Source organism: Pantherophis guttatus, chromosome 2 (genome assembly GCF_059756535.1).
Source record: "Pantherophis guttatus breed Tessera chromosome 2, ASM5975653v1, whole genome shotgun sequence".
NCBI lineage: Eukaryota > Metazoa > Chordata > Lepidosauria > Squamata > Colubridae > Pantherophis > Pantherophis guttatus.
The window spans coordinates 137,559,572-137,586,502 of NC_142064.1; the positions used below are offsets into that span (position 1 = coordinate 137,559,572).

Consider the following 26,931-nt stretch of genomic DNA (forward strand, 5'->3'; position numbering starts at 1 on the left):
ATTGATTAATAGGACGACAAAGAGCGCAAGCGCACCTCACCTACCGGAAGTTTATTATTAGTTTAACAACTAATAATAAAAAATAAATAAGAGAGAGCGAGAACCCTGGAGCCCTTTGGAATGACGCAAAGCATTAACCCAGCGCAGGACGTGGGACGCCTCGCATTAAAGGTAGTTCCGGAGGACTACCTCCAACCGGGGCCTCTGAACTTTCTCGGCGGCTGCTATTTCTCGGGCTGGAAGTGCGCCGTCGGGGCTGAGCGCACGAGTGGCGGCGGCGGCGGCGGTGGCAACAGCTTTAATTCGCTCCATCTGCTGCTGACCCCCCCACCCCCACCCGCTTTCTCTTTCTCTCTCTCCGCCACCGCGGGATGAAAGGAGGCGCTGAGGACTCTGCAGGCCAAGCCCAAGCGGGGATGACGTCTGGCTAGCGGCAGCCAAAAGACTCCGGAGAGGAGGAACGAAAACCACCGCAAAAGCCTGGCCGGCCAAGTGCGGCGAGCTGTGGGAGTCCCCCGGAGAGAGGCGATCCCCGCGGGATGGCACTGCACGAGCAGAGGCGGCCGTTGAAGATCGCGGTCAGGGCAGGGGCGATGCCGTGACGGGCTCGGCGTTCCGGCTCTTCCGTGCCTGTGCCCGGGACGGCTGCCTTCTCGGGTGCCTTCCGCGCTGTCTGGATTCTCCTCCACGTGGGTCATGAAGGACAGAGCTGAGCGACTGGCGACACGTTCTTCGGAGCGAATGACTGGTCGTGGTCCCGTTTTGGGGTGGGGTGGGATGAGGCACTGGGGTGGGGTGAGTGACGAGCATGAGGTAGCCTCCCCCCTCCTCCCGAATGAGCTGATTTCGGCCTCTCGGGACTCCGGGAACTTAATCTGAAGCGGAGGGGAGCGGCCCCGTCAAAAGCCTCCTTGCTTTTTTCTTTTCTTTTTTTTTATACAGCCCCCCCTTCCCCCCGCCCGCCCGCCAAAGCTGTGATGCGTCCCTTTTGCGCAAGGGCGCATTATTCGCGGGCGCGCACCGCGCCGGGTCTTCCTGACTGGATGGCTCACTCTATGGCGACCCTCCTCGCAGCCTCTATAAGAAGCCGGCCCTGGCGAGGGGTTCGCAGACATGCTGCAAGGAGCCCACAGTTAGCAGGACGCACGGCGCTTCTCCCCTTCTAGCGTCTTAATTTCTCTTCTGGGAGTCATCAGCCGGCGGGATTGCCAGCAAGTGAGGCCCAAGGGGACTTTTTCCTCCTGCAGCTTCTCCCTTTTTTTCTCTCTCTCCCTTTTCCCCTTTCCCTCCCCTAAAAACTTCAACTTGGGCTCTCACATCTTCTTGACGAGCGACGGCCACTTCCCGGGCGCACGGTGCGCGCCTCGCCAGCGGAGCGCTTTGGAGACCGCATCGCCATCCCACCTCTCCACCCACCCATCTATCATTCGCCGCTTCCAACCCCTCCACCCCCCTCTCCTGCGGTTCCGCCGAGCAGGCAGGCGAAGCGATGAGCCCCGTGGCATTAATGCTAGGCTTGAAGACCTTGTGGGTTTTGGCTTTTTCCTCTCTTTCCAACACTCTAGCGGTGAATAACAGCGGCCGATGGTGGTAAGTGCGCTTTACGCGCGGCTGCGCCTTTGGCGAAACCGGATCGCCTTAGTTAAATGATGGGACGGGGAGGGAAATCGAACCTGCTGCTGTTTCGAGGCTCCCGAATTGGCAACTTCGCGCTGCCCGAAACTCGGCTTCTGAAGCAGTGACGAATGGCCAAGTGGAGAAGCGGAGCAGGACCAGGCGCTGGTTCTTGCCTTTAGCGATCTGGATTCCCTTTTCGGTTTCTGCGGGATATTGCTCGGTGGAAGCTTGGAAGACTTGAGCATCCGGCTGTCGTTTGCAAGAGGCAAGGATAGGGTCCAAAGCCCCCAAATGGGTCTTTAGCTCTGCCCACATGGGGTGGCCAAATTTGTAGTTGGAATTAGACCAAAGAATTGCTAATAACTATCACTACTTCTACTTTTGCCTCTATCTATTAATACAGAAATGTTTTCCCTATAACTGAAGTATGTTGCACTCTCACTATAATTATTTATAATGATGTGCTATTTACTGTTGCATGAATTTCCGTTATTGCTAATGTTATTCAAGTGTTTCATGTCTGTATTCTTTCTTTCAATTTTCGTTGCATGCCTGTTCTGACACCAGGACAAATCAAGTAAAAATAGTTCTGCAGATATTTCCTCCAATCATAGTTCAGAGAAGAGAGATATGACTCTCATTTTCAGTTTTGATTCCTGACGGTTCTGCTGAAATATCTCCTGAAACCCCGAGAAAGCAAAGGAATCTCATTTCAAATTTTAGCCCCTCTACTGCAATGCATGTCTGATTTTTGGTCCAATGGAAGAATCAATAAGGAAAAGCAATGATCATTTCAGTAAGCATCCTGACCAAATGGAAGTTTCACATCTAAATTCAATGGCGACATACGGTACCTTGTGGGTGTGATATCTTCCAATATAATTTTTACTGCCAGTCATCAGTGATTTGGATCTGGCCACTCACCCAGCTGCATAACCCACTCGGTCTCATGCCTGAGCACTAGCATTCTGCATGTGGGACTGAAGCAGCAACATGGGATCTGGGAAGGGTAGCTGTGAGATCCCATTAAGTTATGTTTGAATCAGGGCAGGTGCATGGAATCTGAAATTGCCAGATCTGCCAGCTCAGTACAAAACAAGAAGAAGAAAAAAGAGCTGAGTTATAGGTTGTTCAATGTAGAAATGAAAAGGGAATTGCAGTTAATGGAAGTGTTCCGTTCTCCAAATGCGTTGAGGCATATATGGAGAATTCCCACATTTATTTAAGGTTTTTTTAACACTGTCTTTATGAATTAATAAATAACTCAAGATAGCAAACATATCTAATACTCCTTCCTTCTCCTATTTTCTCCACAATAAGCCTGTGAGGTGAGTTGGGCAGAGAGAGAGAGAGAGAGAGAGTGACTGACTTAGCTGTCTTTCATGCCTAAATCAGGACTAGAACTCATAGCCACCCACCTGATGCCTTAACCACTGGATCAATGTTGCACGGTCTTTTCTGGAATGAAGTGAAGGTCATGTTCTAGGTTTCGATTGAAAGAAGAAAAGAATGCCTGTTTCTCAGATGCTGCTAGTAATCAGTATGGTTTGAGATGCATAAGTATTAAATATCTGCTTATAAGGGTAGCATGGTGATACAGTAATGACTAAGTGCATTTGTGTCACATGTGTGAAGCAGATACATTTCTTCTTTCCTATTTCAAAGAAGAGTATTCTAGATTATCAATAGTTTCAAGTAACTGGCATATCTGCATAAGCATAAAATACTCAATAGCCTCAAACCTTGCAGGATCCAGGATCAGCTCTGTATGAATAAAACTAATTTTTTCATTTGGGTTTGAGCTGGGCGAAAAAGAAATACAACACTTTATATTTTATTTTTATAATATAATCTATATATCGCAGAAGTTCCCAAACTTTGTGGCACGGGAACTTCCCACAGTGGTTTTCTGCAGGCAAGGTGAGGAACAAAGTCTAAGAATGTATTTGCTTCCACTTGGCCGGAACCAACCTGATCAGGCTTTAAAGAAAATGATCACACACACGCACACATATACAAGCACAAAGTTGGTTGTGATTCCCTGGAGGGAGAGTCCTGACCTGCAGTTTGGGAAACCCCACTCTAACTCTTTGGAGGCAATACAATTCCTCCATCCCATCTTTTGAGGAGGAATTCTACAATTTTCCAAACTGTTTTAAGCTATTAAAATGTCTCAGATGACATATGTATAGTACCAAATTTCAGGGCTGCAGTGCTTTGGAAAATTAACCCAACCATTTTAGTACTCCAAGTGAAGTGAGTCAGTGAGTGAGTCAGTGAGGCCCAAAGGTCCTTGCTAGTACTAGTAAAAGGGAAAAAAAGAAAAGAAAAAAAGACGAAGGATTTCCATGCTTCTTAGTGCGAGAGGCTGTTTGTTCCAGCTCCCTGCCACCAAATTTGACAATGGACTGGAAGTCCAATATTCTGCCTGAGATGTGGTGAGAGCCTCCTTTCCTTTGAAAGAGTTGTGTTGGAATAAGGAGTTAGGAGAGACAGCAAATTCAGCTGTTTGTCTATGGAGATTCTCAGTCATCCAGGTCATGGTTGTCCCAAAGGTGCTTTTTCAAAAGGCAACTGGACTTTCTTGTTTTTTTCTTGAAGAAGTTTCGCTTCAGTTCAGAACTGAAGAAATTTCTTGGATGAGAAGCGAAATGTTTTCAAGGAAGAACAAGGAAGTCCAGTTGCCTTTTGAAAAAGCATCTTTGGGTTCAATTGTTCTGGTTGCTTAGAAATACCTGGAAATGTTTGTTTTGATCCTCTTTCACATTTAGAGTTAGGTTTTCAGGGGAGTACTTGGACTATTGTATGCAGTATTACAAACCCCTCTACAATGTTTTAAGGAGAAGTTGCACAGACAGTTTATTGGGAAAACATTGTTCCATCACAAATACTCTTAAAACATATGTGCTGCATTTTAATTCCATAGCTCAATAGGAAATACTTTCACTATTTTAGTATGCCTGTACCATATATCTGTTGGTTATCGGGTTTTTTTTTTTATTCTGTTTATCAAAAATAATCTATGAGTGGTATAGCCCTTCCTTATTTGAGCTCTCAGATAAAGCTCTTCCTGTAACAATTCCTTCTAAAACATCAACCGACAGAAACTAAAGTGAATGAATAATAGAGAGCAGTGATGATCTATAAAATCAAGTGTCTAGCATGTTGGATTACTAAAGAGTTTATTTTCACTTAGGCACTGAGCAAAGTGTTTTTGGCCATGGGAAAATAAGTATTTTGGGTTTTTTTAAAACAAATTTACTTTGCTTTTATCTTGCCTTTCAGGATCAAAGATAGCTGTCATCAAAAGCCAGCTGACAATAATTATCAGCTGATTGTTATTGTTAATAATTATCAGATTATTGTTGCTTTTCATGTTGAAACATCTACATTTTTTTAAAAAAAAGGCTTAGAACCATCACTACTGTAAAGCAAAGGAAGCCACAATTTGCAGCAGCCACAAATTAACAGTTTAACACCAGTCATTTTCTGAATAAGGCAGATCATGCAATCTTCCCCAAAGTCTTGTCCTCCAGATGAACTTTAATCCTTCCCCCCTAATCTCCCTTACCTAAAATTTATGGGAGTTTGTTGGGTATGGATTGAGAGTGCCAAGTTGAGAAAGTTGGTTTATGGTACCCAACAGTTTCCCTTTCCTTCAATACTAACTCCAGTGATGAAGTCTGCTACTTCGAAGTAATGTATTTTCTTTTCTGAAATGGCATAACATTGGGGTTCCTTGCTCTCCATCCTAGAGGTAATAGGAGTATCATTGCAAAGAGCAATTGGAGCTGCTGCCTAGAGCATTTAGGGCTTCTGTAGAGATTCTCTACCTGTGCAGGACTGGGGTGGTGGAAGACAGGATAACTAGCAGCTACTTGGATGAAGAAAATGAAGAAATGTTGTTTGCAATCTCTTCCACTGGGTGGGGCCTGGTGTGTAGTTTGACTCTTTCAAGTTCTATATACAGAATAGTTGTTTTCTTATTTTGCTGCCATTGTTTCTCTCTCTCTCTTCCCAAGATAATTGTGGCCATTGTTGGGAGGAGGGAATCTCAGAGAACCAGTAACCTTTTAAAGGAACCTAGCTCCCTTATTGTGGGTGATAGGTGGCTGCTCTTCTTCCCTCTCTCCATTGTGGTTTGTATATTCCAATTTTTAAAAAACTTTTTTGCTAATGCTTTTCTACATGTTTTATAATGATTTTTCTTATATTCTGATATTATCTGATTGTTGTACCTGGCACCTCCTCTACATTCTTTGGAGAATAAGTTCTAAATTTTCAAATAAATATTTTAATATTTTCAATAGCACGGAATTGCAGTTGTGATGGATAATGGTGGTTGAATTTCTTTTAAGCCTTATGGTCAAATTGGGCTTTACATTTGTGTGATACATGTCTGTTTTGTGTGTGTGCGATGTGTGTGTGTGTGTGTGTAGACAAAATACACTAACTGGCTATCATATTATTCTGAAATCCTATCTGGAATAAAAGTAAAGTGTATGGATTTTATAAATAAATACACATTCCAGATTTTCGATCCAATCTAATAACAATAATAGAAAAACAATAGCTGTAAGATAATAACAGCTATGTTTTGTATATGCATAACAACCTATTTATTTTTATTTAAAACATTTATGTAGTTCAGCTAGTTGGTTAACAAAATAAATGTAACCAAGTTTATATTTATTTCAGTGAACGGTTACTGTACTGTTACTGTAACTCTTATATTATCAGGCATTAATTGTATTTCTATAGCAAATGACTGGAGTTTATACCAGTGTTTAATGCTATGGTGTTTAAAGAGAAAAAGGGAACTGACTGGGAATTCTGGATGTTGCAATACTAAAACATCTTGAGCATATCAAATTAGGGAAAGCTTGAGCAATAGGAATTTTGCACCTTACACTCTGCTCTCTTTATGAATCCTGCAAGGACCTCCTCTGCCAAATAGAAATCATGTAAAGCAAATGCTTTTTAGATAGCTCTCTTAAGTAAATGTGTATTTCTCCTAGATGACTTTAAGTTGGGGACAGAAATTCTCAGACAAGATTTTCTTAATTCAAGAATGCCAGATGCACTAGATTTGGAATTTATATGAATTCCCCTTTAGCTGTTTCCACATGTTTGAGGTGGCTCTGGCAAGAGATGGGAACACTCTGCTCCCCTCTTATTAATTACAGTAAGTAGATTGATTCCTCATCCACATGATCTCCTGCCAAAACCTGTCCAAAAACTGCTATGATTTCTTCATTTGTCATGTAGAGTGTGATCGCCCCAGCTGCTATGATATAAGTGACTTGCAGAAACTTTTAATTATGTTTTAATATCATAGTGGGCAGTGGTGAAATCTGAACTGGTTTACTACTGGTTCACTGGCTGTGCATGCGCACTGCGCACCACGCACCAAATGCAAGGTGCGCGTGCGCAGTGCACGCCAAAAGGAGGCATGCGGTAAGTAGAACAGCGCATGAGGGGGGGTGGTAAGCTATGGCGCGCAATATTTTTTTTTTACTTTTAAAAGCATTGCTTTTAAAAGTAAAAAAAAAGCCTCTGACGATCATGCTGCTCACCTGGAATCGTCAGAGCCTTTTTTTTAATCTTTTAAAAGCATTTTTTTCTACAATCTCTTTGGCCGAAGACTTTGTAAAAAAAATGCTTTTTTAAAAAAAAAGCCTCTGATGATTGCATGGCTCAGCTGGGCATGGGCGGGGGGGGGCAGGGATTTTTGCTACTGGTTCTCCAAACCACCCGCCGCCATTGCTACCAGATCAGGCGATCCGGTCCGAACTGGGAGCATTTCATCCCTGATAGCAAGGTACCTCACTTCTTAAAATATAGTATGTTGGGCACTTGAACCGGAATAAAAGAGGGACTTCTTTGCAACTGGACCAACTGTAGATTTTGGCAGTTCCTGTCTAGAGAGGCTTTCCTGATTCACTCTTTAATTATCTTCCACCAATGAAAGGAAAAAGGGCAACTCATGATTATTAGTTGATTTATCTGGCATGTTTTGATGGATCTTGTGATCCTTCTGGGAATGAAGCTATACTATGGGAAGATTTAATTTTTATTCTTTGAATTAGGAAAGGTAAGGAATTGATGTTAAGAGCCATGGTGGCACAATGGTTAGAATGAAGTATTGCAGGCTAATTCTGCATTCCACTGCCAGCAGTTCGATGCTGACCAGCTCAAGATTGGACTCACCGAGGTCGGTAAAATGAAGATCCAGATTGTTGGGGGCAATATGCTGATTTTGTAAACCGCTTAGAGAGGGCTGAAAAACACTATGGAGCAGTATATAAGTGCTATTGCTATTGTTATGTGGTATATTAATGAATGTTAGTTTTTCTCTTTTTCTCTTGCTATTTAATATGGTTTTCATTGATTTTCTTATTTGCCAATTTGGACCATTGTTTTATATATCACCAGGCAGAGAGAGTTTAAATACACACCTGTGTGGATAGATAGATAGATAAATAGATAGATGGATGGATGATGGATAGATGGATGGATGGATGGATAGATAGATAGATAGATAGATAGATAGATAGATAGATAGATAGAGATATAGAGAGAACATGCATTGGCATGTTAGCAGCATTAAATGCAGTGATATTTTAGGCCAAAGCAAAGGTAAAAAAAAAAAAAAACATGATAGAGGCTGTTCAGAATCATCAAAGAATACCAGCAAGTCTTAACTCCTCCCGTTCCAAATGCCCTTGCAGTACTTGATATTCAACATCGTAAGATTTTGGGTGAAAATGTTTGTATCCGGGCATTTTCCTGGTGCGGCTGGAAGTCTTCAGTCCATTCTGGAGGTCTGAGTCCTTAAGGAGCCAAAGACCACCCTGTCCTGATCACAATGTAATCCTCTTGAAACCTCTGCTTGCAGGGGAATCATCAACGTGGCCTCGTCTACCAACCTACTGACTGACTCCAAGAACGTGCAGCTGGTGCTAGATCCTTCCTTGCAGCTCCTGAGCCGCAAGCAACGCAAGCTTATCCGCCAGAACCCAGGCATCCTGCATAGCATCAGCAGCGGCCTGCAGAGCGCCATCAAGGAGTGCAAGTGGCAATTCCGCAACCGCCGCTGGAACTGCCCTACTACCCCAGGCCCCAATGTGTTCGGCAAGATTGTCAACAGAGGTAAGGGGATGATACGAAAAGGGGTTTGAATGGTGGTGGCGGCGAGGAGGAGATGGATGGAAGTCTGTTTGGTTCCCTAGGTGAACTTCATGGATCCGAGAAGTTTGTTCTTGCTCCTATATTCTGGCTGATTTAGCAAGGGGAGGCATGAAACTAAGTGTGTTGCATTGCGATAGGTAGTTAGCTCTCCATTTTTAATGGGGAGCGCTGCAAAAGTGAGTGCGTCACTCAAGAAGAGCAGACTTCTGCACAGAGCACGCAAATTTCTCGTCCCCGTTTTCTGTTTTTCCTTCCTAATAGGAACCAGGACCAGCTCTCCTGTTTAGCTACGTGAAGCAGATGCTTCAAAGGGCAGAGCTGGACAAACAAAACCCACCCACCCACTTTCCTGACCTGCCACTTGGACCACTGGGTCTAAATCCTGATGGCTGGTCCCATTGCCACTTCCATCCCTTGTAAGAGCTGCTCAAAGCAGTGCATTATCCAGTGCCTCTTGCTGCCATAGCTGAGAAGCACTATGTATATCTCACGACGTTTCTGTGCTGCTGCTGAAAACAGGAGCATGAAAAGGAGGAGCAAAGTCTCTTCCCTCCCCAAGCTTCAGGTCCTTGAGGGCTGTTTCCCCTCCAACTAGAACAGGGGTGTCAAACTCAAGGGTGCTTAGATCTGGCCCGCCAGGCCAATTTGGAAACAATGGCGGATCGGCCCGTGGCACCTCCGCCAGCAAAAATGGAGATTGGGAAGGCCACATGCGGCCCTCCAAGGCTCCGTTTTTGGCCGAGATGGTCTCCTGCAGTCCGCCGCCAGCGAAAATGGAGCTCGGAGAGACCGTGCGCACCCATGCTCCATTTTCGCTGGCAGAGGGCTACAGGACCTTGTTGCGACCAAAAACGGAGCCTCAACGAGTGATGTTGAGCTGGCCTCACCCTCAGCCATACCCCCCCTGCCCCCCAAGGTCAAACACAACCCTGATGTGGCCCTCAATCAAATTGCATTTGACACCCCCGTACTAGAACCTTCTACAGGTAGTCATCGACTTACAACTACAATTAGCCCAAAGTTTCCATTGCTAAGTGAGACATTTGTTAAATGAATTTTTGCCCCATTTTATGACCTTTCTTTCTTGCCGCCGTTGTTAAGTCAAACATTGCCATTGATAACCTGGTTGTTAAGTGAATCTGGCTTCCCCAGATTGTCAGAAGGTTGCAAAGGGGGAATCACATGGCCTTGGGACACGCAGCTCAACAGTCATAAATATGAATCAGTTGCCAAGCAAGCATCTGAATTTTGATCACATGTTAATGTGGGATGCTGCAAAGGTCATAACTTTGAAAAACAGTCGTAAGTCACACTTTTTTAGTGCCGTTGTAACTTTGAACGGTCACTAAATGAACTGTTGTAAGTCAAGGACTACCTGTACTTAATTTTCCATCTCTTTAATTTTGCTCCTCTGGAAGATTTTAACTGGTGGATGTCCACCATAGCAGATGTGCCCATCCCCTATATAGCCTTCCACCTTCAGAATATAAGCCCTGTAGAATGGTCAAAGGACATGTGACATATGAGGTCTATTTGGGGAATAGCCAAGAGCCCTGGGGAAACTGAGCAAGGGAGCACCGTCAGGTAGTAAAAGATCAGGCGACTGTTCTTTGTTCTGCATTCCTTTTTTCAGAAACAAAATGTCTCAGAATTTTTCATGGTGTCCATGCTGGCACCTTTTAAAGCAAACTGCATGGCAATTACTGGAATGTGGCCAGTAGTGAAATTCAATTTTTTTTACCAGCGGTTCTGTCGGCGTGGCTTGGTGGGTGTGATGTGGTTTGGTGGGCGTGGCTTGGTGGCGTGGCAGGGAAAGGATACTGTAAAATCCCCATTCCCACCCCACTCCAGGGGAAGGATACTGCAAAATCCCCATTCCCTCCCCGCTCCAGGGGGAGGATACTGCAAAATACCCATTCCCTCCCCACTCCTGGGGGAAGGATATTGCAAAATCTCCATTCCCACCCCACTCCAGGGGAAGGATACTGTAAAATCCTCATTCCCTCCCCATTCTTGGGGGAAGGATATTGCAAAAATCTCCATTCCCACCCCACTCTGGGACCAGCCAAAGGTTGTATTTGCCGGTTCTACGAACTACTCAAAATTTCCGCTACCGGTTCTCCAGAACCTGTCAGAACCTGCTGGATTTCACCCCTGGATGTGGCTAAAATACATTGATATAACTTCAGAATTATTAAGAACAATATCAGACTTGCTGTTTTGGATTAGAAGCATCATGTCATTGCAGTCTAGCACACCTGGCCTGGTTAAATCTGATGGATTTCAGTGGGATTTCAACAGCTTAAGCGGACATAAACTGGTTGAAGATTAAAAGGCGACTTGGGGCGTGCGTGGGTATATACTCTACCGCACATTAAGTCAAATACGTATTTTCTGGGAATGCATACAGTAGCTACCACCAGAAGATGCATCTTCCTTAAGGAGTTGCCAGCAGATGCAACATGAGCATCCGTGCACACTCTGAATCACCTTTCTTCCCCTTCTTTCAAATTTGGATCATGGCACAGCCGTGATGATGATATTAACGATGATATCCCACGCTGGGCTTAGCAACTGAGCTCTGCTAACAGCATAGATCAGCAGACTAACAGAATAATGGGACAACAGCAGAATATAGGAGAAAGAACTGGAGAAAATCAGAAAATGTCAGCAAAATATAAAGACCTGCTCATTGGATGCAATTTTCTCCCCCCCCCACCCACTACCAAAAAACCCCCCAGTTTGATCCAGTGGTTAAGGCAGCAGGCTAGAAAGCTGGTGACGGTGAGTTGAGGTCCCACCTTAGCCATGAAACCAGATGGGGCGACCTTCAGCCAGTCACTCTTCAGGTTTGTTATGGTGGGGAAAATAGGGAAATGAAGGTATGTTGGATATGTTCTCCATTTTGCGTTATTTGTAAAAATAATAAACGCGGGATGTAAATAAATAAAATAAAATAAATAAAACATCTGGAGCACCACACGAACACCATTGGCATTGACACAACCACCATCAGTCAATTACAAAAGGCAGCCTTACTTGGCACGGTTTACATCCTGCAACAATATTTTTAACACCATCAAATAATATCTGCCTATCCCAGGTCCTTGGGAAGGAGTCAATAGGTGGTTATAAATGCCAAATCCAGTCTAAACATCTGGTTGAATGTGTGACCAACCATAATGATGATGATGATGATGATGATGTTGATACTACTACTACTACTACTAATACTAATAATAATAATAATAATAACAAAATATCGCGACCTGGCCATCGAAACTACAAGACTATGGATGAAACATGTCACAGTGATACCCATTGTCATTGGGGCACTTGGTACCATGTCCAAGAATTTTACAAAACAAATCAAGAAGTTGCAGCTTCCTGCAATAACGCCAGCTATAACACCTGCTATAACACCAATAATACCAGCGCAAAAAACTGCGCTACTTGGAACATCGAACATCTTAAGAAGGTATTTGGTTGATACCTAGGACGCTGGCAGCAACCCGTATCAACCATTAGCACCAGTCAATGGTATTTGTGATGCATTTTTAAATGTTCAGGTGACTGAATTTCATGTTTAATGAATAAAAGAGATGATGATGATGATGATAATAATAATAATAATAATAATAATAATAATAATAATAATAATAATAGTAGCAGCAGCAGCAGCAGCAGCAGCAGCAGCAGCAGCAGCAGCAGCTTATTAATTAATTGACAGTTCTAGTTGCCCCTCAGCCATGGAAGCTGACCAAATAACTTTGGATCATTCATTCTCTCTCAGCCCAGGTGACCTTACCAGGTGGTTGTAATGGAGAAAAATGGGAGGAGGAAGCAGGACATATTCCCTGAACAAGAAGATGGGACATAAACCTGAGAAACAAATAAATGAGTAGAATTGCAGGGGTGGGGAACTATGGCCCTTTTATGTCTTGTGGACTTTTAACTCCCAGAATTCCTGCATGAACCATGTTGGCTCAGGAATTCTGGGAGTTAAGGTCCACAAGTCATAAAGGGGCCATCGTTCCCCATCTCTGCCTTACGGGAAGCTGCCACTGATGGAATGGTGGGGATGGAAATGATTTTCAATCTCTTCCTGTTTCCTGGGAGCCTTCCATCTCCCTTCCAATATATCCCATAAGATTGGGGGAATCCCTTGGAGCAGAATGGGAGGGGGAAAACAGCCGGAAGAACGGCTGAGAATCCCCTCCGCTCCTGTTCTGCTGTTACAATCTTGGACCAATCAACAAGCATATCTCCAGTGGAGTGACAATAACTGTACACCATTGGCTATTATCAGCGGTGGGATTCACTTACCTTCCCTACCGGTTCGCAAATGTGCATGCACAGTGCTCGCGCATTACGTCTGGGTGGGTGGGCAGAGCCTCCCGCAGTCGCTGCGACCGGTTCACCCAATCCGGAGAGAACTGGCTGAATCCCAGCACTGACTATTATTAAAATCTGCTTTATTACAGTCTTCTCACTTTGTATATAGGTTGCCATGGAAACATTATTATTTAGTGGGAAGTCCTTTGGTTAACTTTGCTAAATAGTATGCTTGATCATTGTGATAAAATGAGTTCTGATCAGGGATGAAATCCAGCAGGTTCTGACAGGTTCTGGAGAACTGGTAGCGGAAATTTTGAGCAATTCGGAGAACCGGCAAATACCACCTCTGGCTGGCCCCAGAGTGGGATGGGAATGGAGATTTTGCAGTATCCTTCCCCTGGGGTGGAGAGGGAATGGAGAGTTTGCAGTATCCTTCCCCTGCCACGCCCACCAAGCCACATCAAGTCCACCAAGCTATGCCCACAGAACCTGTAGTAAAAACAATTGGATTTCACCACTGGTTCTGATGGCTGAAAGTATGTCTTCATGAGCACCATTTAAGGCTGGTTATAGGTTTATAAACTAAGGAAATACTTTACTTGGGTTAGAAGGCTGAGGAAATTGCCATTTAGACCGTCCAGATGAAAGACAACAGCTGGGAGAAGCACAGAGAACCTCTAAGACTTGACACTCCAGTGTGATACCTCTGAGTCTTGGTGCCCTATCCTCCCCACCCAGTGGTGGGTTGCTGCCGGTTCAGACCGGTTCGGATGAACCAGTTGTTCTGACCAGGGCTGGGCCCGCCCATCTGCTCTGGCGCTATCTCGTCCTATATAATTGCCGGTTTTTCGATGCCATGCACATGCACTCACATTTTCAATTCCGGGTGAACCGATTGTTATAACCGGCAGCAGCCCACCCCTGTCCCCACCCCTTTCAATTTGTTTTTAAAAGTTTAATTTACAAATGTGTCCGTGAACATAATGATATGCCTTTAGTACAGGTAGTCCTCGACTTAACAACCATAATTGAACCCAAAATTTACGCTGATAAGTGAGACATTTGTTCAGTGAGAATTTTACAACTTTTCTTGCTACGGTTGTTAAGTGAATCCTTGCAGTTGTTAAGTTAATAACCAGGTTGTTAAGTGAATCTGGCTTCCCCCATTGACTTTGCTTGTCAGAAGGTCGCAAAAAGTGTTCACAAAATCTGGGGACACTGTAACCATCATAAATATGAGTCAATTGTCAAGCATCACGTGACCATGAGGATGCTGCAATGGTCATAAGTGTGAAAAGTGGTCATAAGTCACTTTTTTTAGCGATGTTGTAACTTCAAATGGTCACTAAATGAACTGTTGTAAGTCGAGGACTACCTGTATTCTCTTGTGCTTAATGAGGTAAGTAGGCTATTCGGTGGCCTTTGATGGTCAGATCTCACCTCTGCCATGTAATCAGTCTCTTGGCCAAGTGGCCTGACTCTGAATCTTTTCTTTTTGTGTTGGAATAGAAAACTGTGAATTAAAAATAAATGATTCCATGTTCTGGAATCAAGGCATGACCGGCAAATATTTGTTTTCTGACTGGCCATGACCATTGCATGGAACTATTTCTTTAGGAGAGTCGCATTTCCCAATTCTAAATACATTGTATCAAAATAAAATTGAGGATCTCTGTCCTCAGTTGATCGATGAAGGCGTTGATCCTTCTGTAGCTGTTCTTTTCCATCTTCTGAGCAATAAATAGATGACGCACCTCCCTCCATCCAAAAGCGAGACTTGTAGTCATTGACTCAGAATTTCCTTATGTACCTGTACAAAAAAATGGGAAACCCAGAATATAAAAACCTGTGATAAAGTGTGCAATTTCTTTCTGGCTAGAGGCCAACATTATGATGCCTGACAATTGCCTAGAACAGGGGTCAGCAACCCGCGGCTCTGGAGCCGCATGTGGCTCTTTCATCCTGCTGCTGTGGCTCCTTGTCGCCAGTTGGCTCCACAATTGATAGGGCTTTCGGTTAGGACAGGTAGAGGAAAAAGAACGCCGTGCTAGGAGGAGACTCTATGGTGGAGAAACCGGACTTCCGGTCGGCTCCAAAATTGAATGGGGGGCTTCTGGTTAGGACCTTTGTGGCTCTTTCAGTGTTTAAGGTTGCCAACCCCTGGCCTAGAATAATCCCTGCCATTTTCTTGGCAAGGCTTTTTGGAAGTGGTTTGCCATTATCTTCTTCCTAAGGCTCCCAGGTTTCACCCAGTTTTGTGCCTCAGGCAGGACTAGAACTCACAGTCTCCCAGTTTCTAACTTGGGGCCTTAATCACCACATCAGACTGGCTCTCTATGAAGACCTTGCTATGTACACCTATTTCTTAGGAGTAACTCACTGCTGTCCCTCAGGATTAACTATACATTCATATCAAGATATTTTTGTTGTTGTTAACACATATGCAATTTTTATGCATGTAACAACATGTTCCCACCAAATGTTTGTCCATTGGTTTAGATTAAAAGATTTTAGCTGATTTACCTCTCTTTGAGTTTCTTCCAAGGGCTTCCTGGCTGCCTGAGTTTGAACTTGAATTTCTCCAGCCTTAGTTCGACGTATCAGTCCTTATCCGATATTGGTTCTCTTCCTTTAACCCTGCCCATCAACAAAACAGTGACTTGTGTATTGACCTTGCCCAGAGAAGCTGCATGAGTAGAGTACAGAAATCTGTTTCTAAGATCTAAACCCAGCCCAGGCATCCATTCCAAATATTCACAGCTGGGATTCGTCCATCAGATTTCATAGATTATGTCAGATTTTATAGTAAGCGATTGTTACTCTCTCTTTTCCCCTTTCCCATCCCACTCCGTGGAGAGCTGCAGCGTTCCTCTCCCACAAACTGAAACTCTATTGCTTGAATGTTCCTTTTCTAGCCCTCCAGTTCTCTCTCCCTTCTGAGCAAAAATAAGAAAAGGGGGATTATTAATCAGAAATACAACAAAGATCCACAGTCCAGAAAATAATCCACAAGTCTTCCTTTTTTATGAGATGCAGCATGTAGTCCATTGATTTTTAGATCGTTCCGGTAAAAAAAAATGCTCTTAGGCAGCATGGGGTGGAGAACCAGTGGTGAAATTCAATTTTTTTTTACTACCGGTTCTGTGGGCATGGCTTGGTGGGTGTGGTGTGGCTTGGTGGCCATGGCAGGGGAAGGATACCACAAAATCTCTATTCCTACCCCACTCCAGGGGAAGGATACTGCAAAATCTCCATTCCCTCCCCACTCCTGGGGGAAGGATATTGCAAAATCTCCATTCCCTCCCCACTCCTGGGGGAAGGATACTGCAAAATCTCCATTCCCTCCCCACTCCTGGGGGAAGGATATTGCAAAATCTCCATTCCCACCCCACTCGGGGGCCAGCCAGAGGTGGCATTTCCCGGTTCTCCGAACTACTCAAAATTTCCACTACTGGTTCTCCAGAACCTGTCAGAACCTGCTGAATTTCACCCCTTGGGAGAATGCTCTTTAAAGCATTTTTAATTTAAATGAAAAGGGTTTTTTTTTTTTTCCAGAAGGAAAGATGCTATATAAATAAAATAAATCAATGCCAGAATGTTTGCAAACAGCATGCATGGTGCTATGCTCTTATGGAAGAGGGTTTCTTTTTCATTCAAGAGGCAATGCCTCTTCTAAGATAGTGAAGGTATCATTTTCAAACATGCTTTCAAAGTTATTAATCCTTCCATTCATATGCAAAAGTAGCTGCGTGTAACCCTACAGTCAGAGTAACCCTTCTGTTTTCACTTTTGAGGCTCTTGGATGAGGACAGAAAGAGCCGCCACTTCCTAAACCCTGCTAGGCTCAATCTGACAAAGGAAGAAATATCTATATCTATATATCTACATCTACATCTAGATCTCTGTATCTCTATATCTATCTACATCTACATCTATCTACATCTATAGATAGATAGATAGATAGATAGATAGATAGATAGATAGATAGATAGATAGATAGATAGATAGATTAGATAGATGATAGATAGATAGATAGATAGATAGATAGATAGATAGATAGATAGATAGATAGATAGATAGATAGATAGATAGATAGATAGATAGACGTACCAGTAGAAGATTCAAGCCCATTGGTTTTATGAAACTGAAAGATGGAATTCTCATACTGATGGTTGGGGGAGTTAAACATCCACCTCCATTAAATGCTTCCCATGTTGGTCTCCTTGCATCTCTGCACAGCATCTCAACTGCTCCTAACTATGCATTCGCTTCACTTACAAAGGCAGAGTATGATACATCACTTAAGGTTTCTTCTCATATGAAGTGCCTCCTACCCAGCTCTGATATTTGTTCCAAAGCAATGTACAGCTGCTTGAAATGGCCTGATGAGTAACATCATCACCTTACTATTCTTATTGCTGCTACCACTTTTACTGCTATGGTTGCTACCACCATGAATATTCCTTGAAACTAATAATACCACTTTTTTTTTAAACGAGGAAGAAAGCTTTAAGGAATGCTGCTGCTCCTGCATTGTGTCAGGAATGTGTTGTTGGTCTCCAAGCACACGAGGCAGCCTTTATTATGGATTCACTGGGAACTACGCGTAGTCCTCAACTTACGGCCACAATTGAGCCCAGCATTTCTGTTGCTAAGTGAGACATTAAGTGAGTTTTGCCCAGTGGTGGGATTCAAATAATTTAACAACTGGTTCTCTGCTCTAATGATTTCTTCCAACAATCAGTTCACCAAACTGCTCAGACAGTTAACAGCCGGTTCTCCCAAAGTGGTGCAAACTGGCTGAATCCCACCACTGGTTTTGCCTCATTTTACGACCTTTCTCGCCACTGTTCTTAAGTGAATCACTGCAGGTGTTAAGTTATGTTAAGTGAATCTGGCTTCCCCATTGACTTTGCTTGTCAGAAGGTCGCAAAATGACTCTGGGACACTGCAACCGTCATTAAATATGAGTCAGTTGCCAACTGTCTGAATTTTGATCGCATGACCAGGGGGAAGCCGCAACAATCGTAAGTGTGAAAAACTGCCACTTTTTTTCAGTGCCGTTGTAACTTCAAAACGTCACTAAATGAACTGTTTTAAGTCAAGGTCTACCTGTACTAAGCTGGGTTCGGTGCTGTTCACTGATACATTGTATGGTCTCCCTTCTGCCTCCAGGTTGCAGAGAGACTGCCTTCATTTTTGCTATTACCAGCGCTGGGGTCACCCACTCGGTGGCTCGTTCTTGCTCGGAAGGCTCCATCGAATCTTGCACTTGTGACTACCGACGGCGGGGCCCAGGAGGTCCCGACTGGCACTGGGGTGGCTGCAGTGACAATGTGGACTTTGGACGGGTCTTTGGGCGAGAGTTTGTGGACTCCAACGAGAAGGGGAGAGACCTGCGCTTCTTGATGAATTTACACAACAACGAGGCAGGACGTCTGGTAGGGAGAATGGGGACCACTACGGGGTACGGGGTTTTACGTAGAATTGCATGCATTGAAAATGCCTTTCATGTCAGCAAGCATCATGAATGCTTTCAACATATGTTCAGACCATGATTCACTCTGTTCATACCAGCTCATTGTTTTCTGTAGAGATAAGATTTTAGTTATGTTGATCTATTCCTAGGAAAAACTAGCCATCAAATTCCTCCAAAGTAATTAATGTTTTATTAAGATTATATCATGCAAAAAAAGTCCCACTCAGATCATTATGCACTTATGCAGATGTGTGATTGAGTTAATGTGATTATAGTTCTATACTGTAGTGGCCAAAATTGTGGAAACCTTTTGGGAAAAGTGTATTTTCTAAAACTAGCTAATAACACCACTTTTTTTTTGGAGCGATACCATAAAATTAATGGAAAGATAATTTAATCAAGACTGTAATGCAATAACTTTTATGAAGGATTTGCTATTAGAATAGCAGTTACAGTATAAAGAAGAAAAGCGAAATACGTAGAAAAAACAAGATATACAAAAATTATCATGTCAGTTAATGCTTAGTTGGGTAACCTTTAGCAAGAATTAGAGCCTTACAATATCTTCCCATGGAGTGAATCAAGTCTTTTGGTTCTGCAGTTGTTATAATATGAAACCAAGATTGAATAATTGCTTCTATTAACTAGGTTTTATTGGTGGCTCACTTCTGACTAACAAGTTTCTTTAGTCAGCTCCATAGATTTTCAATTGGGTTAAGGTCTGGGCTATTCCCAGGCCATTCCAGCAATGCAATATGATTATCTTGAAACTCCCCAAAAAAGTGGTGTTATTAGACATCAAACCTCAAAAATACTCTTTTCCCAAAAGATTTCCACAATTTTGGCCACTACTGTGTATTGTTCACCTGGATGAAATTGGATTTGGTGTCCAAGACGGCATAGAGTTTGTATTGTAAAATCTAAACAATGTGTTCCCGGAGCTTGTTGTTTTACGAGAATGCTGGGAATACGTGCAGGCACATTATAACAAGCTCTCAGTTGCCTTACTGTTGCCCTACAAATACGACAGAAGGAAGCAACAGACTGCCAGTTCCTGTATGAGAATTTGCATTAGGGTTTACCTTCCAATCCTTGCAATGATTTATGCACTTTATTGAACAAGCATGAGCTAGTGCAAGAATCCGCCTCTCCATCCAGGGAAGAATTCGTTTCAGGAGAACTCAGCTCAAGCTGTTGTCCTACCTAAATATGACTAACAGAATTGCTTTGCTAAATCAGGCTATTTCCTACGAGAAGTCGTAAAATGGGGCAAAACGCACTTAACAAATCTTTCACTTAGCAACAGAAATTTTGGGCTCAATTGTGATCACAAGTCGAGGACTACCTGTAGAGAAGAATCTGATGAACTAAAGTTCAACACTAAGTTGGCACCAGATAAGGGTCAATGGAATTCAGGAAGGATTGGAGTCCTTGTGGGAACACAGCGACTCTAAGCTGTTGATGCTTTTAACTCTACTCCCCCAATGCTACACCCCTTTTAGCCTTGTGTGAGATATGCAAACTAGAGTTTGCAGGTAATATATATAAAAAAAATCCAAACTACTTCTTTGCTACTAATTAAGATGACATAATGCAGTGGGGTATTTATGCCTTGGCAGAAGGCAGGAACCGAATAGCTGCCCTTAAGTCCCTTAAGTCCAGCCGTTTAGCAGAGTTGTTTAAGGAAAACATCCCAATTGATTGGTTGCGATCTGCCTATCTGCTGCCCTTAGAAATGCCCAGATTTGCTGCCTGACTTCATGGCGAAGGCCTTTTACCTTGATGAACAGATTGAAACAACAGATTGAATTCTGGGCATGAGAATATACCTGCTTAGTGTATGTATGTGGCTTGGCTGCATAAAAATGTATTTCCTTTCTCTGCTTATTGCACGGACTGGGAAGCAAATGTTTGTTTGCTTTTACAGGGCGTACATTGTGAGGAGAGTGGTAGCAACCTGAGAGGGGTGGGGCTGCGGTAATGGGATGTCCCCTCCAAAAATGGGGCAAGCCTCCCTTAATCAGGCCAGCCCTTAGGCAGGCTAGCCAAGACCAGAACCACAAGCTAGGCTGACGTGTGGGCTCCTAAACATCTGGAAGGAAATGATTCCAGTTCTTCTAATTGCAATAAAAACCCCTTTGGAAAGAAAAACTGCGGGCTTGGAGAAACACATCCACATTTTTCTAACTGGATGGGGATCTGTGGTGTGTGGATGGGAAGGGGGGGGCAGTTGTTCCCATTTGCAAGGAAAGGGGAAAGAAATGGACTTTGGAAAAGAGATTTGCTAACAGAACAACAAAGGGAGAGATGGCTTCCAGGGAAAAGCAGAGGTGTCCTGGCACCCAGGACACCTCTGCTCCAAGAAGCAGAAAAAATAGGACGTACTGTAGCTTCTCAACTACCAGTACCATCATTGCTACAGTACTGTATTGTTATTGTCACTGTCATCATCACTTTTGACTTCCTTTCCAATTCCCAGAGTTTCTAGACAGCATAACTAAGACTAGGAATTCTGGGAATTGTAGTCCTCACAGCTTTGGATTGAAAAAGCCTTCTTTAGCTAGCTTGTTCAAAGCCTGGAGAACTTCTCTGGCTGTCCAGATAATTGAAGAACTACAGTTCCCGGTAGACTTAGCCAGTGGTGGGTTTCAAAATTTTTTACTACCGGTTCTGTGGGTGTGGCTTGGTAGGTGTGGCATGGCTTTGTGGGCGTGGCAGGGGAAGGATACTGTAAAATCTCCATTCCCTCCCCAATCCAGGGGAAGGTTAATGCAAAATCCCCATTTCCTCCCGATCAGCTGGGACTCGGGAGGCAGAGAATAGACGGGGGCGGGGCCAGTCAGAATTTTTACTACCGGTTCTCCGAACTACTCAAAATTTCCACTACCAGAACTTCTCCAGAACTGGTCAGAACCTGCTGAAACCCACCTCTGGATTTAGCCCACATGGACATAAATGAAGTTTCTGGGAGTTGCAGTTCAGCCGTTTCTGGAAGATCGTAATCCTCTAGGCCTGACACCAGTCACCTTCACAGCTTTTATAATGGATCGGTTCTCTTTACTCAGTGGGAAAACTGAGGCTAGGAAGATTGGCTTGCCTGAAGCTACCTAGTGAGTTTTGTGACAAGGGCAGTGTTGGAGTCTGGGACCCCTTATTTTTATCATAGCATGACAGGTTTCTCAATTTAGGAACCAGGCGCTGGGCTTTAGGGGCAGGACAGCCCAGAGTGCTGAAAAAGTGTATTTGTTCTTGTACGAAATTTTATATCCAAATATGTTTTATTCTTTATACTGTTTCCATCTTCCCTGACAATATTACCAGAACCCACAATGGTCTGAGAATCAGTATCTCCATTAGATAATTGACAGTGAAGCTGAAACTAAGTTAATCAATTAAAATTAGCAAAACTTCCTCAAATCCCCAAATAAGTTACCCAGACCTAATCCACATATCAAAGGATAAGGCCTGCAAACACAAACAGAATGAATTAAATTAGGTCTCCCAGAAGGAACTGCATGTTCACAAGAATAAACATAGCTACACTGTGGAATGTGGTGTAGTGCTGTGGTGGCTCAGTGGTTAGAATGCAGTACTGCAGGCTACTTCTGCTGACTGTTGATTACCAGCAAGTTTGGCAGATCGAATCTCACCAGGCTCAAGGTTGACTCAGCCTTCCATCCTTCCGAAGTGGGTAAAATGAGGGCCCAGATTGTTGGGGGGCAATAGGCTGACTCTGTAAACTGCTTAGAGAGGGCTGTAAAAGCACTGTGAAGCGCTAAATATGTCTCAGTGCTATTGCTAAACACACACGCATGCACGCACACACGGCTCTCACGTGTCACCCTAGAATCACCACATAGATACTTCGCCCCAGACAAACCACCACCACCCCTGTAAAAATCTGCTGCTGTACCCCATTTCTCTGCAGCCTGCTCCTAAAGGCAAACTGATTTGCTTTTAGGAGTAAATGTTTCTTCTTTCCTCACAGCTGTCTGGATCTCATTTTTATTCATTTTTGCGCAACCCCGTCTCGAGTTGGAACCCCGAATTATTCTTCTGACACTCTTAATAGGCTTCTTGGTCTTCTTGTTTTTTTTTTTTTTGTTTTTTTTTCTTCCCCAGACCGTTTTCACAGAAATGCGCCAGGAATGCAAATGCCACGGGATGTCAGGCTCTTGCACGGTGAAGACCTGCTGGATGCGTCTGCCCACTTTTCGGACCGTGGGGGACTTCCTCAAGGATCGCTTTGATGGCGCTTCCCGGGTCATCTACGGCAACAAAGGCAGCAACCGAGCTTCCCGCATGGAGCTGCACCATCTGGAGCCAGAGAATCCAGCTCACAAGCCTCCTTCTCCTCACGACCTGGTCTATTTTGAGAAGTCTCCCAATTTCTGCACTTACAGCGGTAAGACGGGCACAGCGGGCACGGCTGGACGGTTTTGCAACAGCACCTCCCCAGCTCTGGACGGCTGTGAGTTGCTGTGCTGTGGGAGGGGCTACCGCACCCGGACACAGCGCGTCACTGAGAGATGCAACTGCACCTTCCACTGGTGCTGTCACGTCAGCTGCTTGAACTGCACCAACATGCAAGTGCTGCACGAGTGCTTGTGAGGGAAGCAAAGGACATGCTTGGCCAACGAGTCAACAAGAAGCACCCAGCTCGGAGAAAAAGAAGACCTCACGAAAAGGCCCAGGCACTCGCCTCACACACACACACACACACACACTCATCTCCCTATTTCCCCACAGGAGCACAGTACCCTTTCTTGGCCCAGATAGCAGACATCTTTATGGTTACAAATGTCTCACCTCTCCCGTCTTGGGAGAATCAACCCAGGTTGAAATGGCTGCAGAATATCCATGAGAAATCAACACCCGGTTATGCCTAGGTTTGCCAGGGCCGAGTGTGCAAGGAGCTCCTTTTGTGTTTTTTTGCATGCTAATTGAGATTTGTCGTCGTAGAGCTTAATTTAAACTAGATCTGAAAACGTCAACCCTGAGGGATTGCAGTTATCCCAGGTTATTAGGTGTCATTTTGATTGGTTGAAATCTTTAGTTCCTTTCTTTGTTTCTGGACCTCCTGAATGACTGGAATGGAAGGTGCGAGGGGGGGGGGGGACACCTCCGACTTCAGGCAGAATGGCTTTCCCTCATCCGAGACACATGCTCAGGTCACAAGAAGTGTCTTCCCTGTGGTGTTTGACACCTTTCATTTTACAGACCTCACACAAGCTTCTCTGAACTGACTTTCAGGGGTGTAAGCCCTGTGTATGATAATTAGATTATTTCCCTTCCCTCCCCCCCCCCCAACTACTTTTAATGTGGCTCCAAGAGAAATGCAACTCAAAGCATATCATTAGAGCCTCTGTGGTCTCTGAATACATGAGGAAGCACAATTGAGCTGAAGGTTCTCCAGTGACTGATCCCATAGTAATGAATGTCTGCTGATGTAGACCATCTTTCATTGGTCTAATGGGACGTTTGTAGCAAATTATCTTGGATACTTATTTTCCATGGTATTAGTACAAGTAATCCTCGACGTACAACAATTCATTTAATGACTGTTCAAAGTTGCCACGGCGCTGAAAAAAAAAATGGACAGGATCATTTTTCACACTTATGACCATTGCAGCATTCCCATGGTCACATGATCAAAATTCGGACGCTTGGCAGAACTGGCTCATACTTCTGATCGTGATATCCCACAATCGTGTGAATTCCCTTTTGTGACCTTCTTACAAGCCAAATCAATGGGGAAGCCCGATTCTCTTAACAACTGTGTTACTAACAACTGCACTGATGTAGTTAACGACTGTGGCAAGAAAGGTCGTAAAACGGGGCAAAATTTGCCTGACAAATGTTTCACTTAGCAAGAAAAATGTTGGGCTCAATTGTGGTCGTAAGTCGAGGACTACTTGTACTAGAGACCCTTTGGCTCATTTCCCAACGTAGGTGCCATCTAGATGTGTGGACCGACCACTGTCAGCAAAAGCATTGCAGTTAATTCTGCTTATTCGGTCCACATGTCGGAAGACTAGCCAAGCTGAGGAAGATTGTCCTAGAACCGTGATGGCGAACCTACGGCATGCGTGCCAGAGGTGGCATGCAGAGCCCACTCTGCTGGCACGTGCACCATCACCCTAGGTCAGATCTTGGCGTTTCATTCGTGAGCTCCTCTTTCCCTGCAAACGACAGAAGCTCCCGAAAGAAAAAGATCTTACCTCTTGCCACACTGCCAGTGTTGGGATACCCCGCCTCCTGCTGGCCAGCTGGTCTTTGAGTCTATGCTGCGCATGCGCGCATGTCCACGCCTGCGCATGTTTGTGCATGTCTGTGCACATGTCTGCCATGTGCACAGACTCGTGCGCACATTTCAGTTCGGGCATGCCCGCACGCACAGTTTGGGCACTTGGTGTCTAAATGACACTTCGCCGTCATTGTCCTAGAATCTGGCCTTGGGTGCTGCATCTGTTATCTAGGAAAGTGGCAGTAGAGAGTTTTGATCTCTCAAAGGTCCAAGGGAAACAGGCGGCTCCCCTTTAATTACACGTTGCTCCCTGTGCTTACAGCTATTCTCAAACACAATTTTTGTGCTGCTGTGTGGAGGTGGGGAACATGCATGCAAGGATGTGTATGACTTCTGACTTTCGAACCTTTTTGTTAAGAAAATATGCTTCTAAAAAATACTGATGTTTTTTCGACAGTTCTAAACATTTCCCCCCCTCCTTTCATTTTGCTCTGTCATCCACTCACTCAGAGAAACCCCCGCCCCCGGAAATAATATGCACTGAAGAAGTGACTGGGATTGCTAATAATTTTGCAGATGTGTGTAAATAAAATATTTATTATTGCTTGTTTCATATTCCTTTAGGCCTGAAGCAAGGTTCTTGCTCCTAGACTTATGGTTTCTGAATCTTTTCGCGACATTTTAGAGAAGAATAAAGTATATATTTTTATCAATTTAACCGAGTTTAATGTATTTGCTGTACTATACAAAATTCAAATGCCTGATCCTGGATTGCCTTGCGTTATCTTGCATCTAACTGTGCATTGATTGTGCACAGATGTGATTGGCACCCTTGTTCAGGTTGGTGCAATTATGAACACTTGATGCCTAATTTGACCTCTCAACACAAATCATGGAGTTCTGTCTGGCAGCTTTTGCTCTTAAGTCCAATTATTTGCAGCTGAATGAGAACATATATTTGGAGGACTCAGCCATTCATCAGTTAAAGTCTCCAAGTATTAGATAATTTACCACATCCCTTGCTGATCTGTTCCAATATTATTGCATTTTTAAAAAGCTGCATTCCAATTCCAGCTTGAGTTTATGTACAAGGCTCCAACGTCTTGTTACGACTGTGTCTACTATGTTAAGAAGCCCATCTCTTCAAAGAATAGTGACAGGGTCAGAACATGTAAACAAGCAAAGCCATGTTATCATGGCTCATTCATCACTTATAGCAAGAAGATTTTATTGAATAAGTAAACATGTAGCTCAAGCAAAGGTAAATTCAGATTTGCCTGGTTGAAGAGACATAGTTACATGATCAGGTATTGCACTTGGCTTGTTATTAATACAGATTAAAAAATTGTTCCAGGAATGCCAATACATACAGTATTTTGATTTTTTAAAAAGAAGACGGGGAAGGACTCCATTGAGAAATAAATCTTGAGATAACTGACACCTGCCATTTTAGGCCTCTATCTACTACATATTCCAAAGAGGGGGGAGGGAAACCAACTAATACAGTTATACCTTTATGCACCTTAGCAGGTGAAAGATCCATGCAGGGACCTGTCCATTCATCGATGGTGCTGAAAACAAGAAGCTTTGGACCTAACGTTTGTATGTTGAGCAGCTGAGGCAGGTTATTGGCAGTTTCAACTATTCTGAGGAGCACTGCAGTATCCATATCTTTTGTTTTTCACTTTCAACTGCAAAGGGGAACATGACTTGGCCCCAGAGGAGATGGCTGTAAGAAACAAAAAATTGGAGGACAGAGGCCTAAACTCTAGCCTAGGCCCTAGAGCCGTGATGGCGAACCTATGGCATGTGTGCTACAGGTGGCACACGGAGCCATATCTGTGGGCACGCAAGCGTTGCCATAGCTCAGCTCCGGCGCGCAGTGCATGCTGGCCAGCTGATTTTCAGGCCTTCCAGGCCCACCAGAAGTTGAGAAATGGGCTGTATACAGCCTCCGTGTCTGTGTGTGGAAGGCCGTTTTCACCCTCTCCAGGCTCCAAGAAAGCCTCTGGAGCTTGGGGAGGGCAAAAAACGGACCTACCGGGCCCACCGGTAACCT

General features: G+C 44.0%; 1 protein-coding gene across 1 annotated transcript; it reads left to right on the plus strand.

Annotated features, from left to right (window-relative positions):
- Positions 1-410: 410 nt before the first annotated feature.
- On the plus strand, positions 411-25,590 carry WNT1 (Wnt family member 1). Its single transcript, XM_034412324.3, has 4 exons — positions 411-1,590; positions 8,516-8,769; positions 18,322-18,587; positions 22,748-25,590. Exons 1-4 carry the CDS (start codon positions 1,490-1,492, stop codon positions 23,234-23,236), a joined length of 1,110 nt encoding a protein of 369 aa, XP_034268215.1. The 5' UTR covers positions 411-1,489; the 3' UTR covers positions 23,237-25,590.
- The last annotated feature ends 1,341 nt before the right edge of the window (positions 25,591-26,931 follow it).

Bases quoted from the DNA above. Each gene is read 5' to 3' on its own strand.
- WNT1 (XM_034412324.3), top strand. From the start codon at position 1,490: ATGAGCCCCGTGGCATTAATGCTAGGCTTGAAGACCTTGTGGGTTTTG. The intron at 1,591-8,515 runs GTAAGTGCGCTT...CTCTGCTTGCAG, and splicing joins AATAACAGCGGCCGATGGTG to GGGAATCATCAACGTGGCCT. The intron at 18,588-22,747 runs GTAGGGAGAATG...TTTCTTCCCCAG, and splicing joins ACAACGAGGCAGGACGTCTG to ACCGTTTTCACAGAAATGCG.